We start from the raw sequence: 16,725 nt of genomic DNA, 5'->3' as shown, positions 1-16,725 counted from the left end.
GAGGGGCGCCTGGGTGGTGCAGTCGGTTAAGCGTCCGACTTCGGCCAGGTCACGATCTCGCGGTCCGTGAGTTCGAGCCCCGAGTCAGGCTCTGGGCTGATGGCTCGGAGCCTGGAGCCTGTTTCCGATTCTGTGTCTCCCTCTCTCTCTGCCCCTCCCCCGTTCATGCTCTGTCTCTCTCTGTCCCAAAAATAAATAAAAAACGTTGAAAAAAAAAATTAAAAAAAAAAATAATAAAACAAATGAGCGTACTCTTCCCTTAATTTAAAATCACTGCTCAAACTCTGCATCCTTCACTTATCACTCGGTCCATGGGCTACCCAATAAGGAGTTTTATCTGTATTTCAGAATCTTATGTGGAATAAATGACTCTGACAGCACCTACTCAGACTGACATTAAATGACAAACAAGCAGAGGCAGTCTTCCTAAGACAAAAAGACAAAGCATTTAGAATAGGTTTTCCAAAACTAGAGACCCGCATCTAATAATATGTTATGTATTCTTTATACAGAGCCATGGAGTCCAAAATCACAATTCAGAAATTCTAAATAGGCCCTAAAGCCCAGGGCTTTATACCATCCACAGAAGAGAAGCATCTCACTTATAACCGGAAATCAGTTCTAATTTAATTCAGTAAATTTCCTCCTTGAAATGATGGAGTGTGGCTGTGCCAGAAAATGGGAGTCCGCAGCTGAACATTCGTTATACTTAATATTCAGATGAAATCCTGTAATGGGCTGCAATGGTGCTTCCTTAACTCTTTCTTTTTAATTGGAGTGATTTCATATCATATTAGTGAATGAAAAAGCAGTGATCTATTTTAATTTAGTAGTTATAGCGATGTTAAGTGATTTTTATTTGTACTGATAGGACCACTGATAAATCTAGAGCTGTACTGCCCCAAATGTATGCCCTAATCTTTTACTTATTTATTTTTCCTGGGCAGTAAGTGAACCATCGTGAGTAATGTAACTCAAAAAACAAGCTTTCAATTTGCTCGAATTTTCAGGCTACCTTCATTTCCTTCTTGTTTCCTTATCTGTTAGCCACCTAGGGAAAAGCTCGAAGAGAAAAGCAATCTTAGCTTATGTCCCTTTTTTTGAATCCTCATCCTGCCTTCTATAGCATAAAATACACAACATTTTCTTATCTGAGTGAGAAAGAAGTGAAAAAACAGAATAACAAACTGGCAAGTAAACAGAGCTATACCTGCTGTTGTAATTACACACCAATGTCAAAGAGCTCGGCATTCCATGTACCGACACATCCCTCAGGTAGGTATGCCCCAGCCGAGTCTATGAGATTTTGCTAGTGTTCAGGCCTTCAGGCCTTGGAAGTGCCTGTCCTGTATGATCTACAGCATGGTCTGCAGGCAGAAGCAATCAAACCTGTGTTTATCGGATGGCCACCATTTCCTTGTCCAAACTCAGTGGGGATCAGTCTGCTCACTGAGAGCCAAGCAGGGAGGGGCCCCACTCCAGCATCAACAGAGCCTGCAGATCACAGACGGGTCCCCTGGGTTGTCGCGAGCCAGCTGAAACTCTCTTCGTTTCTTGGCCCCAACCGTAACGGTGTAAGATACTTGCATGCCTGGAAGCCCGTTAACTGCGTGTTCCTTGGGTCCCAAAACTGGTGACTATGCAGTCCGTTAGTACTAAAGGCACGCTCCCATACGGGAGTGATGGTCTCCTGACAGCCCAAGTCAGAAGAAACTGCCTCTGAACTTCAAACACTCATCTTTTTAAGGCTACTAAAAGTTCCAGCATCGACCCCCACGATCCTAACAAACTTCCTATGTTTTGGATGAAAGTTTTCGTAAGGCTTCCCGTGCTTCTTCTCCAGTACCTTTGTTCATAGCTGCTCAAATAATAGACTAATAGCCCCTACAGTCATTCTCTCACTGCTGAAAAATACAGAGATTCTGGGAAAAGTGTGACCCAAAGTAAACAGCTTTACGCAACTTCGCCACCTCAACCCTCCTACAGCCCGGTCCCAACTTCTTCAAAAGACTCCGTAGCCAAGATAGAATTTTAACATTTCGCCGGCCACCAATCAACTAGGCAAGCCTTAGCCTGGGGGGTTAATTTTAGTGGAACTTCAAAATTATAACCTTATTTCAAAGCACTGATTGTCTGTCAGAGAACCCAAGTTCTAGAGAGTTATTTCAATTTAATGGGTATTTGCTGTGTGCCGGGTCATCATCCAGGACAGAGGCATAAAGAGCACTTGGCACATAAGAGATGTGACGATTGGGTCTTGGACAGTTGGCCAAGGTTGGACAGGTAGACAGGAAGGAGGACAGCCCAGAGAAAGATAGGCATATTCAGGGAAAAGGCAGAGACAGGATCTGGCAGAAGCAAAGGGCACGTGTTGGCACAAAGTGGGAGATAAAACTGTGACAGGGAAGGGGGCTGAGTTAGGAGCTTGCGATGTGAAGATACATTTATAACTGAACCAACAGGCAATCGGAGGCTTTGCCTACTGTGACCTTTCAGGAGCCGAGGCCAGGAGCAATGGGAGTTTGAGCCATGCAGAGCAAACCCTTCAGTCCAAGTATCAGAGAGCTGAATGTGCTTTATCATTGAGCAGGCCTTAAAAGCAAGCACGGATTGGAATCCCCCAGTTTCTGTTTATAATGCCTGTAGTAAAAATCACCGGCCTGTATTAATAATAACCTTGAATTTAATACAACTGAATAGGAAGGTTGGGGTTTGAAAAATGCGTACCTTGGCATGATGTAAATCGACCCCATACATGGACAGCTTTTTGGCATTTTCCAAGAAATGCATCTCTGCTTCTGCTGGCGTCATTCCTCTGATAAGAAAAAAAAAACGTGTTACAATGCTGCTTTGCTCTCTGTAATATTTCCCACGTAGCCCCTGGCTATATACTAAGCAAGTCCCCGAAGAGGCACTAGCAGGTTTGTGGTCGGCAGGGGCTGGGGGAGAATAACAAGACAAAAGGCTCTCAAAGAGCATCGGAGCCACAACGTAACTACCCAGAATTGCACCAAGTACAGAACTTCACTCTGCTGCAGTCCCAACCTGCATGCCACTGACATCAGTCCTGGGAAAAGCAGGTAGTGCCAGTGAGGCTCACCCACCGAGGCACACGCTAAGTCGCATGTCTTCAGGGTTTCTGCACTGACCTGTGGCTCTTGTGCAGCTCGATCACTTTGTCTTCCAGTTCTTTCGTGTGGTTTGGGGCGAAGCGGAACTCACTAATGTAATCATTCCCGCATTCATCTGGGTCATAGTCTCCAAGTTCTGACTGGACAGTGTAGGAGCCCAACAGGGCCAGGGTGACAAAGGAGCAGGGCAGCCTTCCGGACACGATGTCATCTCGCAACTGTAGGCAGAGGTAGTACCTTCCAGGAACCAAAAGACAAGGCAAAGAGCCAGCGTTAGGACATGTGAAAAGCAGGCCACTTGATATATACTGCACTGTAAGCGAGTTCTTCCTGTTGAAAAATCTCACTAGAATTTTCCTTCATCTGTATTTTGATTGGGATGTCAGGGGAAAATGCTTGGCTACAAAATACAATATTTAAGGGCATCTAGAGGCAAGCCAATGTTCATAATAAAACAAGCTTTTATAACTAAAGCACAGAGTAAAAGAAACCTCAAGACCTGTTCCTTTAACATCTTTTACAAGAACTAACATTTAAAATCAAATAAATGAGCCCTCAACACACTCACTGCAATCTCTGGTTGGGGGAATTATCATACAAAAATGGTGCTGTTAAATGCAGTTATTAGGTCTCTACCAGCCTTAAGGAAGTATCATTTTAAAGTCTCGGTTAAAGGTCCTGCCGTACGACCAGATTTCAGGTAACTCAACAGCTACACCATCATAAACTCTGCTCTCAACCTCCTGCATTCCTCATGCAGTGGTCTCTTTATGAGAACAATTTCTCCTGTTTCAAGTTCTCTCTCTCTCTCTCTCTTTTTTTTTTTTTTTTATTTAGCGGACTTTCTAGAATCCAATTGATAGGAAGATTAACTCTGAAGACTTACTACTTTAAAATCTGAGAACCTCCTCATTAAAAGTAAACAGCTTTCTATTCAAGGAATACAAAACATGTTCCACCTAATTTGGCCGAGAAATCATGCAAGTATCTCCATTCATAGCAGACTTATCTCCCCTGTTACTCTGCTTTTCAAGATCTATAGATCTAATACTAACTGCAGAAGACCCCAAGGTAAGTGTTAACATCGATGACGTTTAAAAATACTCTTCAAGGCCCAGCATGGAGGTATAATAAAATATACAAATACCTTTCATATAAGAGATAAACTGTCAATCGGTTGAAGCTGAAGACTATGATTAAAGTCTTAAGGTCCCCTCTAAATGTGAAGGAAACTCCATGTAATACAGACTCACAGGCTCTGTAAACATTGCACAAATAGATGGGAACCGTGCGTGCACTGCATTTCAAATCCAGGTGTATTTGGCTCTATAACCAATCAATCAGCCACAATTAAGTGGTTCCTCAATATTATTAAAAAGTTATTTTTAGGGGCGCCTGGGTGGCGCAGTCGGTTAAGCGTCCGACTTCAGCCAGGTCACGATCTCGCGGTCCGTGAGTTTGAGCCCCGCGTCGGGCTCTGGGCTGATGGCTCGGAGCCTGGAGCCTGTTTCAGATTCTGTGTCTCCCTCTCTCTCTGCCCCTCCCCCGTTCATGCTCTGTCTCTCTCTGTCCCAAAAATAAATAAAAAACGTTGAAAAAAAAAATTTAAAAAAAAAAGTTATCTTTAAATAAAAAATCCTACATTTTCTTCGATTTCATGCACATGTAAAAGAAATCCTCTGTAACTATTTTTTGCCCTTCTCCTAACATGCCTGCTGAAATTATTTTTACTCATAGCAAGGCACCAGAGTTTTGAGTCCTTTCCCTTTTCTGAAAAGCCCTCCAAGGAGGATGTGAGGCTTACACAGAAAACCCAGCACACATGGCACAACGTCACCCTGACTGGCTGCAAACTGACTGCCAACCAGGGTGCGAGAGCCAGGGGTTCCAAGGCAGGATGCGGAAAAGCCCAGAACACACAGCAAACCCAGGCCAGCCTCATAAAGGAAACTCCTCTCACACCCGGAGCTCAGTCATCGCACAAGAATAGTTTTACATTCGATTCCTTTCTCTGGGTCTTCTTTCGCCAAAATGAATTAATCATTTTGTCTAGACAGGTCATGGAAAATAAACTCTTAAATGTACACGTTTATGTGTATCATACGTGTGCATGTATGTATCATTTTTTTAAATCGCTGCTTAGATGCTTATGCCTTTTATAAAACCAATCAGATACACGGCAGCTATTTAAAAAATGATACACACGTGCACACTTTTTTGACTCGGAGTTTGAGAGCAGGACTGCTAGGAATTGCTGTTTCATTTAATGCTGAATCCCATCCACTGTGATCGTGGCAGGTGGATGACAGTTTCTCAGGGCTGTGTGTTTTCCCGCCACGGTCAGGCAGAGGGAACTATCAGCTTAGCACCAAAGATTCACTGTGAACAGACAGGATTTGGCAAATCTTCTCATCAGATGTTTGTTCTCACTCTGTTGCCTTTGGTTTGCCATTTCTGTGGGGATGACTGTGAGGTTACCAGACGTAAGCACGCTTTTCTCCGGAGAATAAAGAGAAGCAGCTTTCCCGACATGCCTGCCTTTTTTCAGAGCCAACTTTCAAATACCTGGTGATGTCTTCAGAGAGCTGGGCGGGGTCTGGTGGGTAAAATTTCACATTAAATGAAAAGTGCCAAGCACCACCTGCAGAGAGGAGACATTAGAATGGAACCTTAGAAAAGCCCTTTGTATTTCTTATTCTGATAGTTAGAACTGCCTCACTCAACTCCAAGCACTAACACCCAGGCAACATTTGCTCCCAAGTGGAAAACCGGAAAGTCTCCATCAAATGAAGTCCAGATAGGTCTGAAACTTCATCGAGTTTTTAGTCTTTTGCCCAAATCCTGTACTGGTGCTTCTAACTAGCTTGGAAATTGACTAGGCTTCCTCCCTTTCTCAGGGACAAGGGTAAGCCTTTGGAAGAGGGACAAAACAGGAGTGGTACGGATAATCCTCAATCAGACAAGTCCGGAATTGACTGGTTCTATTGCTATGACATTCTCGATAGCTCACAGACCAAGAGTACAGGCACAATCCCATTTCCTTTGTCCTTCTTGCTTTGCCATTGCAGGTCAAATCCCATTACAATACATGGCAAGGAACCGTTCAAGATATTTTTTAATGGAAGGTTTCTTGTAGTCAATATTTCTGTGAGCTGCTCTCTAGGCTGCTGAAAATTCTTTTCTCACTTGGGGAAATGCCTGGTTCAAGAGAGGCCTGAATGTATTAACTGTACTTTACTAAGTTCCACACCTCCTTACGAGGCCACGACTTGGGCTGATGCTCTTAACGTCTTGCCTGTCTTTATCCTATGGCATCGACTTTTGGCCTCTCCGGCAAGGAAAAGAATCAACCAGGTGTCAGCTTACAGTCACGTACTCTCTGTACTGTCCACACTTCTGCTTGAAACGTTATTAAGCTCTACTCAACTCTCCGTTTTATTAATACTGTCTCTAACTGTGTGTGGTTTATCATTATACACAAGGAAAAACAGCCTTTTCTTTTCTCCATGTACTTTCTCTCTAACGGATCACTCCTTTAATTCACATTCACTTCGTTTTTCTCTTCTGGGCTTTTAAGGCAGGACCTTATTAAAGTCTGGCTGTTCCTTCACCAGACATTTGTTCCCTCCGTGTAGTAACCACAGAAGTGCCACAGTGTAGACCTTGCTTATATTCTGACTGTGCTCCTGAAAAATTCCTCCCAGTCTCCCTGGCTTCCATGCTGGAAGCCTTTCCTCTACACCACAAGCTGTAGCCACTCTTTTCACTCTGTGATTCTGTGACCTCACAGTCCAGCCCTTATGTTTCAGATATTCCCCAAAGATGCCCTAACACCCTCTTCTCCCCATTAATTGACTTCTGGAAACTTCCATTTTCTCCACAAGTCCTTTGCAAACATTCAGAAGAAAGGGGTAGCATTTTAAGTGCTAGCTGCTTTCTTTGGGCCACTCTCTTGCGAAGGAGGCAAACACTCTTAGCTGCAGAGGATACCTATATTCTATCTTAACGGCACAGGTACATTTATTAGTTCTAGCATATTCTTGATGCTACCATTCATATTATACTTAAAATTCCACACGGCAGGATCACTCCCCGAGTTGTCTTTTAAAGAAGTGGCATAAGGCCAGGTATCGCTGGCTGCTTAATATCATTTTTAAATCACTCAGAAAATATTACTGAAACATGGGCAGTAAGAATTATAAGCTATCGGTCAATCCAATATATTTCTAGTGATTATTCTTCCAAGTCCTTTTGTTACTTGAAAAATGGTCTGATCTGGTTTTACTTTCCTATTGATTCCTATTCATTTTCTGCTATGATGGATCTCCTCACTGCTTGCCAGTGGTGAGGTTCATAAATGAGAGCTGGCTTCCCCCCCAAGCAACTGGAAGGAAAGTTAACGGATTAGTTATGAGAAATGGATTTATTGCTCTTTTATAATTTTTATCCATTTCAAAGTATGCCTCGAATCCAATGAATAGTTTAGCAATGTAACTAAACAATCTCATAATAAATTTAAGATAAACATTCTAGGTTGGAAACTAAGACATAATAAAAGTAGAAGAAAGATATTTCAATGCAAAAATCCTCACAGCGGGAAAATAAATTTCAAACTATAGTTGGCCTGAGGTGCTTGCTAAAAATGGCAATTCCTAGGCTCTACCCAGAGATTTTTTTTTTTTAAATGAGCCTTTATTATTTCTTTTTCAATATATGAAGTTTATTGTCAAATTGGTTTCCATACAACACCCAGTGCTCATCCCAAAAGGTGCCCTCCTCAATACCCATCACCCACCCTCCCCTCCCTCCCACCCCCATCAACCCTTAGTTTGTTCGCAGTTTTTAAGAGTCTCTTATGCTTTGGCTCTCTCCCACTCTAACCTCTTTTTTTTTTTTCTACCCCTCCCCCATGGGTTCCTGTTAAGTTTCTCAGGATCCACATAAGAGTGAAACCATATGGTATCTGTCTTTCTCTGTATGGCTTATTTCACTTAGCATCACACTCTCCAGTTCCATCCATGTTGCTACAAAGGGCCATATTTCATTCTTTCTCATTGCCATGTAGTACTCCATTGTGTATAAACCACAATTTCTTTATCCATTCATCAGTTGATTGACATTTAGGCTCTTTCCATAATTTGGCTATTGTTGAGAGTGCTGCTATAAACATTGGGGTACATGTGCCCCTCTGCATCAGTACTCCTGTATCCCTTGTCTACCCAGAGATTTTTATTCAAAAGATTTGGTGTACAGGCCCAGGAACTTGTGTGTGTGTGTGGTTTTTTTTTTTTTTTTTTCTTTTTTTAATGTTTAGTTATCTTGAGAGAGAGTGAGAGCATGAGGAGAGGGGGAGAGAGAATCCCAAGCCGGCCCCACACTGTCAGCGCAGAGCCCGACATGGGGCCTAAACTCACGAAACGGTGAGATCATGACCCGAACCTAAATCAAGAGTTGGGACGCTTAACCAACTGAGCCACCCAGGTGTTCCAGAACTTGTGGTTTTAATAAACCCCCTTGTGGTTTCAAGACAGGTGGGCTTGGGGACCATACTTTGAAGTGGGATGTTTAAGGAAACTACAATCTATCCCCCATCAAGAAAAAAAATCTAGTTAAATGAGGCGTAAGATTTGAAATTAACGAGAGAGGCAGATTACGGCTCGAATATATATTCCCATAAAGAATCTTATAGATGGGGCGCCTGGGTGGTTCAGTCGGTTAAGCGTCCGACTTCAGCTCAGGTCACGATCTCGCGGAGCGTGAGTTCGAGCCCCGCGTCAGGCTCTGGGCTGATGGCTCAGAGCCTGGAGCCTGCTTCCGATTCTGTGTCTCCCTCTCTCTCTGCCCCTCCCCCGTTCATGCTCTGTCTCTCTCTGTCCCAAAAATAAATAAACGTTAAAAAAAAAAAAAAAAGAATCTTATAGAAACCAATCAACTGGGAAACTATGATTATGTAATGATGGGCTCACAAGCCTGAATCTGCTCAGATGATGGCCCTGCTTAGAAACAAGAAACCACTTGAATGTGTTAAAATGATATTCCTAAAATGTTGACACAGGATTTCATCACAAATTTGTGATAGAAAACTATGAAACTGAAGAGTTCATTCTTATTGAAAATTCTAACTTAGTATTGTATGGCTGCCAAATCTTGAATTTTTAAGTATGCTGCATTCATGGCATAAAATTACTATAAATTACTATATACACTATATAGATCATATACTGTATAGCATGAAATGATTATATTATAAATATATTTACATCACAAAATACAGTATTTTTAGAAATTTAAACATCTGGTCTGCATTAAAATGACTAGAATTATCATTTTTTGGTAAGAACAAACTCTTCAGTTTCAGAATTTACTATTTCTCATCAATTAGTAACTTAAAGTCTTTTTAAAAAAATATTTAAATGTTTATTTTTCATAGAGAGAACACAAGGGAGGGGGGGAAGAGAAGACAGAGAGGAGACCCAGCATCTGGAGGAGGCTCCGGGCTCTGAGCTGTCAGCACAGAGCCTGACGCGGGGCTTGAACCCACAGACCTTGAGATCATGACCGGAGCTGAAGTTGGTCCCCCAACTAACTGGGCCACCCAGGCACCCCTGTAACTTAAATTCTTAAGTAACTTAACATATCAGGTTGACTGCCCTTCTCTGAGAAGACCTAATTCTACAGACATACTGTGGAGCTACAGCATGAAAAGAAAACTTCCTTCAATCATTTAAATATATAAATAAATAAATACATACATACATACATACATAAATGTGTATGTATTCTAAAATATGCATGTATATGCATTTTAACTCAAGTATATTTGACACTCAATGTTACATTAGTTTCAGATGTATAACATGGTGCTTGGACAACTCTAGACATTACGCTATGCTGTGCTCACAAATGCAGCTACCATCTATCACCACACATCATCATCACAATCCACTGACTATATTCCTTACGTAGTATCTTTCATCCCTGTGACTTATTCATTCCACACCCGGAAGCCCCTATCTCCCACTCCCCTTCACCCATTTTTGCCCATGACCCCCCCACCCGCCCCGCCCCCCACCTCCCCTCTGGCCACCATCAGTTCTCTGTATTTGTAGATCTGTTTCTGCTTTGTTTATTTTGTTTTTCAGATTCCACACAGAAGTGAAACCATACGATATTTGTCTTTTTCTGACTTACTTCACTTAGCATAACATACTCGAGGTCCATCCATGCTGTTGCAAATAGCAAATCTCATTCTTTTTTACGGCTGAGTAATATTTTACACACACACACACACACACACACACACACACACACACACACACACCACCTCTTCTTTATTCATTCATTAGTCCATGGACACTTGGGCTGCTTCCATATCTTGGCTATTATAAATAATGCTGCAATAGGGGCACCTGGGTGGCTCAGTCGGTTGAGCATCCGATTTCAGCTTAGGTCATGACCTCGTGGCTCAGGAGTTCAAGCCCTGCGTCAGGCTCTGTGATCATAGCTCAGAGCCTGAAGCCTGCTTCAGATTCTGTGTCTCCCTCTCCCTCTGCCCTTGTCCCCCTCACACTCTGTCTCTCTCTCAAAAATAATAAACATTAAAAAAAATTTAAAAGAAATAAAAAATAAATAAATAATTGCTGTGATAAAACGCAGATGTGAGTATATCTTTTTAAATTAGTGTTTTGGTTTTCTGTGGCTAAATGCCCCGAAGTAAAATTGCTGCGTTATATGTTAGTCCTATTTTTAGTTTTTTGAGGAACCTCCGTACTGTTTTCCACAGCGGCTGCACTGATTTACATTCCCATCAACAGTGCACACAGGTGTCTTTTCTCTGCATCCTCGCAAACACTTGTTTGTCTTTCTGACGTTATCCTTTTTAACATTTTATTGTTGTTGTTTTTTTTTTTTATTTTCGAGAGCGAGTGAGCTGGCAAGCAAGCATGAGGGCGTGAGCAGGGGAGAGGACCCGGGGAGGAGAGAGACTCCTAAGCAGGCTCCGTGCTCAGCACAGAGCCCAACACAGGGCTCGATCTCACAACCATGAGATCATGACCAGAGCCGAAATCAAGAGTCAGATGCTCAACCAACTGAGCCACCCAGTATTAGCCTTTCTGACAGGTGATACATATCTCCTTGTGGTTTTGATCTGTATTTCCTGGCTTTCATTTATATTTATGAAAAGGAGATGATGGTACAATAATTCCATTTGATTTAACAGTTCTTTGCGTTGATAGGATGTAAATTTTGTGGAAAGAGGGCACGTTGGTGCATGGGAACCAAAAGGAATACAGATAAAAATACCAGATTCAATTTAAAAAAATTCCAATTTTCCTTGTTTCCTCCTCTATCTGCAGGATTATCACTTAGTTTTCTTTATGTTGCAGTCACAAGTATCGCCTAAGCTGCATGATGAAAATATCCTTTAAATCTCAGTTCTTATTGCCCTGTTTCTTCTCTCAGAAAGAAAGGTAGGAGGACAGGATAAATGGAAGTTAAGGAAAAAGAAAAGAATTCCATTAGCAAGAGAGAAGAAAATAGATGTTTATACAGCTTTTCTTCTACCAATATTGTGACTTATCCCTGACATTTAATATATTTTCAAAGGGCTTTTTTGTGATTACAAATCACCTAAGAAAGAAATAGCATTTCATTAATTAGATGAATATAGAAGACTTTATGCACAACATATTAGGATACATATTCAACACATCTGCTTTTAGTAACTTCATGAAAAAATTCCTAGGACACACTCATCATCACACATTTTTTATTAGGACTCGGAATGAAAAGGAGTGTTTTCACAACTGGAGCTATCCCTGGTTTCAATCCCGATTTCTTCTTCTTGTTCCTTTTTTTTTTTTTTTTAAGTTTATTTATTTTGAGAGAGAGCAAGCAGTGAAGGGGCCCCGAGAGGGAAAGACAGAATCCTAAGCAGGCTCCAGGCTGTCAGCACAGAGCCGACGCGGGGCTCAAACTCAAACTGTGACATGATGACCCGAGTCGGGATCAAGAGTCGGACACTTTAACCACCTAAGCCACCCAGGCACCCCAATCCCAATTTATTTCTACCAAATATTTTCAAAGGGCTTTTTGTGATTACAAATCACCCAAGAAAGAAATAGCATTTCATTAATTAGATGAATACAGAAGACCTTATGGGCAACATATTAGGATACACATTCAACACATCTGCTTTTAGTAACTTCATGAAAAAACTCCATGAAAAACTTGATTACCAAGTTTCTTATTAGCAAATATATCAAATTTCTCCTAAAAATATGATAAACATGTTTAGCTATATACATAATCATTAGTCTCTCTAATATCTACATTAGAGTGACTTTTTTGAGATATCTACTATTAAGCCATTTCACACGGCTCACTACTCATTATTTTTTATTAGAACATGGTGTGTTCTAATATCTCAGCACATTCAAAGGCACCGGAAATCCTTGATAAATTTCTACAAGTAAAATTCGGGGTCAAAGAACAAGCGCATTTTAAATTTTAATAAATACTGACTCAGTACCGTCTTTAAAGGGTTGTACCAATTCACACTCTACTAGCTGTGCACGTAGCTGCTAGTGCAGTGCGTTAGTAAACTTGCACAATCTTTGTTAATCTGCGTAAGTGAAAAAGGATGTCTAATTTGCATTTAACTATTAGTAAGATGTAGCAACTTGTCTCATACTTTCTAGCTACCTGTATTTCAGTTTCGTGGGCTGTTCCTGCAATTGTTTTGTCCGTTAGGAAATATGCATTTCTTAACTTGCCTTTAGGGACCAAGAACAGAGGTTGTTGGGGCACCTGGGTGGCTCGGTCGGTTAAACGTTCGACTTCGGCTCAGGTCATGATCTCAATCTGTGGGTTCGAGCCCCGCATCGGGCTCTGTGCTGACAGCTCAGAGCCTGGAGCCAGTTTTGGATTCTGTGCCTCCCTTAATCTCTGCCCCTCCTCTGCTCACACACACACACACACACACACACACACACACACACTCTCTCTCTCTCACTCTCTCTCAAAAATAAACAAACATTAAAAAAAAAAGAATAGAGGCCGTTACCAGATAGTAAACTTCAGTCTGACTTGTTACTCTATTTCTCAACTAGTCAGTGACTATTACCTTTAACTTGACTTTTATACTTTTGTGGCAGTTAGGCTTAATTAACATTAATTAAGTTTGGAACTTTTAAATGGTTAATTGTCAACTGCAGCATCACCTGATTAAATCACATTTCACACTCTGTGCACAAGCAGGGAAATAGGTCAAATGTCATAGTCATTTTATTCCTGAGCTGTGATGATTAAAAATGGGTATTTAAGCCAGGCCAACCTGTCAAAGATAAAATTTGAGATCTTAATCTTTTAAAAAAATCAGTGTTCTCACTCATAGCTGTGTTATGGGCCACCAAGTCAGAAAACCATGCTCTCTGAACATCTCATTTCGCATCTCCATGTAAAATAATCCAAAAGAACTTACTTCGAATCTGTTTTTTTATTTCCTTAGCAGGGTCCAGCCAATTCTGAAAAGGAAATGACAGTTTGAATTTGAACCAGAGAAAAATAAAAATAACTTCACGATGCTCAGGTAGAGACATGCACTAAGCCTATCTGAGAGGGAACTGTTGCTGGCAGGCCCTTGGACTTACGACCTTCCCCCACCTCCGGTGCCCCTTCCCCAGGCCCTGCGAGGGCTCAGGCACCAGTGTGACGAGACAATGTGTGTGTATGCACAATTCGTGCATGACAAGATAATTTTCTTTTACAACACTACGTTCAAAGATTCGAGCCAGTGCAGAAACAGAGGAGAAATACAATAGTGGATTCTATGTTCAAAGAAGTTACTAGAATAAATTAAAGACACATGTAGGTTGACATACTGATGCCTTTGCCCACAGAGTGACTTCTGTGGTTACAGATTCTTAGCCACAGTGTTCTAACAAATGAACACTCACTTGAGATTTATTATTTTCCTCATCAGAAAACTCAGCTGTTTAGTAACGAAGTTAGACATTGTTCAGTGAATTGGGTAGGTATTAAGTATGATTCAATGCACAACGTCAAAACAAAGTAACATCTATGAGCAAAATTTCTGTGACTTAGTTTCAAGCACGAATACAACAGAAACAATTTCTTCTTTTTTATTTTTCAGGTAGTTGTGGGAATCAGTGAGACAAAGCCCTGAATAGACTGTATTACTCAGGTGTAAGAGTCTATAGAAGTATTATGTTAAATACCTGCTGAATACACTAGACAGGGGTCTGGTCAGCAAACGACCCGTGTCACAGTTTGGTTTTGTAAGGCCATGAAAGCATACAAAGATGAATTAAGTACAGGACATCAGTCAGGGAATACGTTTTCTATGTTAGTTAGTATCAACGTATTTGATTTTCATGGGCTCAAATCCACTGAAAAACATCATCCAAGAAAAGAACCATATAAGATGCTTTCCTGGAACCATAAATAACTCATGTGTGAAATACCGACTTACTGTTTCTGGAATAGTCAGGATTAAAGGAAGTTATCAATAATATCTTTAATAAAGAAATGAGGTGATTAACAGCATTTTGGGACTCAAAGGTGTAAATGTAGGAGGATGAGGGAGATGGAGAAAATGATCTACCAGTTCAGTTTTCATCCCCTTTCTTGCAGCAATACTCAAGACATACGTTTTGTATTGCTTTTAATGACTCACCTTCTGGTTTTCGGCATCTCTATACGTAAGCCCAAAATAGTCCTTTTCTAGCAAGTTCAGATGTTCACATACTTTATCAAAGAGCACTTGGCCTCTGGAGCGTTTCTGTGGAAAACAAAACAAAAACAAGTCAACACACCAAGTTCTCTCAATTGCCACGGGTAAGAATCAATAAAATTTGAAATATTGCTTGCTGTAACTGTTCAGTACGTGACACTCAAGTCTGACCACTTCACCATCTCCTAACTAGTGAAAACGTTCAATAACGTGGGCCCACGCCTACAAAACTCTGCCCTGACAACCAACTAATGAAACCAAAACTCACTGGTACTGCTGAGTGAGTTCAGGCAACCTGCTGATGATTTCGAAATAGAAGTAGCTGGGGAAATGACGTGGGGCTTAGAAGCCTCAACTATCTTGTGAAATAGAAAAATCTTGAGAGTGAAAGAGTACAAAGGACCAGCAAAAGCCGTGTTTCAGAATGCCCTAACTCAGTCCCCACAGGACCAGATTTGAAGAATCGAACCCATCCCTTATCTTAGGCAGACTTCCCCTTAAGACTTCCTATTCCAATGCTTACTTAGAAATTCTAGCTACCGATTGCTTTCTAAAGCCCATTAACTTCATTGGTTTATTTTTACAGGTTTTTTTTTTTTTTTTTGGCCACAAACTTCAGTTTTGTATTACAGTGTTCAATTTTCTCTGAATTTCTTTCTGAGAAATCCTTCCTATTAAACATTAAATGTTCATGAAGTTTAAACATTTTAGTTATCGTTTATACATATAAGGTATAAATGATGTACATAGATCATTTATACATAGAAGATATAAATGTATATATTTATACGTATAAGGTATCATTATACATATAAGGTACATATACATATCATTTATACATACATACACATAACTATTTTAGTTATCATTTATACATATATACATGTGTATATGTTATACATCTATATAGTTATCATTTATACATATACATATCATTTATACATATAATCATGTACATTACCATATACATGATAAATGTGTATCATTTATACATATATATTAGTTATCATTTATACACTTATACATATATATTTTATATATATATATATAAATATATATTTATATATATTATAAATATATATATTTATATATATATATATATATATATATAATATATATATATTTTAACCATAACACAGTCATTTGGAGAAGAGAAAAAGTTAGTCATCTGAGGGGGAAAAAACCCAAAACTATCTATTAGCTTAATTTACTGTGATACCCAGTATCATATTTTCATGGGATCTTTCAAAGGTCTCTCAACCTGGTCTTGGAGACAGAGATGGATTAACTGGCAACAATTAAATTATGTTTCGTTTGGACAGTGCCAACATGTCACGCCAATACATTAAGCACATTTACCTCTAAGATTTAATACAGTAACAATGAGAGATAGGAAAATTGATAAACACTGTGTATGCCAAAATAGTAAAAATTCAGAAACCTGTAAGTGCTGTTTATTACTAAGCAACTATAATTATGTTGGAAGTAAATTGCTCAGCCCCCTGAAGCAGGACTATTTAGGAAAAAAAAGATAAATCTATGATACAAAAGTAAAGCCTAAATTGTATCTAGCTAAATACTCAATGATGTATTTGAAAAAAGTTTAATAATGCATGAAAACAGCAAAACTACATTGTTGCATGGATATGAATAAATGGTATGACAATGAAATGCTGTTCACTGGTTTGAATCTTTTATTTAATAAACAGCATATCATCTCTGAACGTCGAACAAATTATAATGTTTTCATAAAAATTTGTTTCTTCCAATGCCTCTACTGGTATTATCTTCAGTTTACAGACAAGAACCCAAGTTCAGGAAAGGCAGATGAGAGAGGCA

General features: G+C 40.1%; 1 protein-coding gene across 10 annotated transcripts in view; it reads right to left on the bottom strand.

The window, feature by feature from the left end:
• Positions 1-16,725, bottom strand: part of EPB41L3 (erythrocyte membrane protein band 4.1 like 3) — a 147,370-nt gene that overhangs the window by 36,528 nt on the left and 94,117 nt on the right. For all 10 annotated transcript variants that reach the window (XM_042909903.1, XM_042909912.1, XM_042909907.1 and 7 more), the window contains exons 4-8: positions 14,830-14,934; positions 13,615-13,657; positions 5,697-5,772; positions 3,150-3,368; positions 2,728-2,815 (exon numbers count right to left, since the gene is read on the bottom strand). In XM_042909903.1, the coding sequence (XP_042765837.1) occupies positions 2,728-2,815; positions 3,150-3,368; positions 5,697-5,772; positions 13,615-13,657; positions 14,830-14,934 (531 nt within the window). The remainder of the gene's footprint in view (positions 1-2,727; positions 2,816-3,149; positions 3,369-5,696; positions 5,773-13,614; positions 13,658-14,829; positions 14,935-16,725) is intronic.

The sequence above is a fragment of the Panthera leo genome, chromosome D3 (genome assembly GCF_018350215.1).
Source record: "Panthera leo isolate Ple1 chromosome D3, P.leo_Ple1_pat1.1, whole genome shotgun sequence".
Taxonomy (NCBI): Eukaryota; Metazoa; Chordata; class Mammalia; order Carnivora; family Felidae; genus Panthera; species Panthera leo.
The sequence above is the reverse complement of the archived record's forward strand: the minus strand, read 5'-3'. Positions and strand labels throughout refer to the sequence as shown.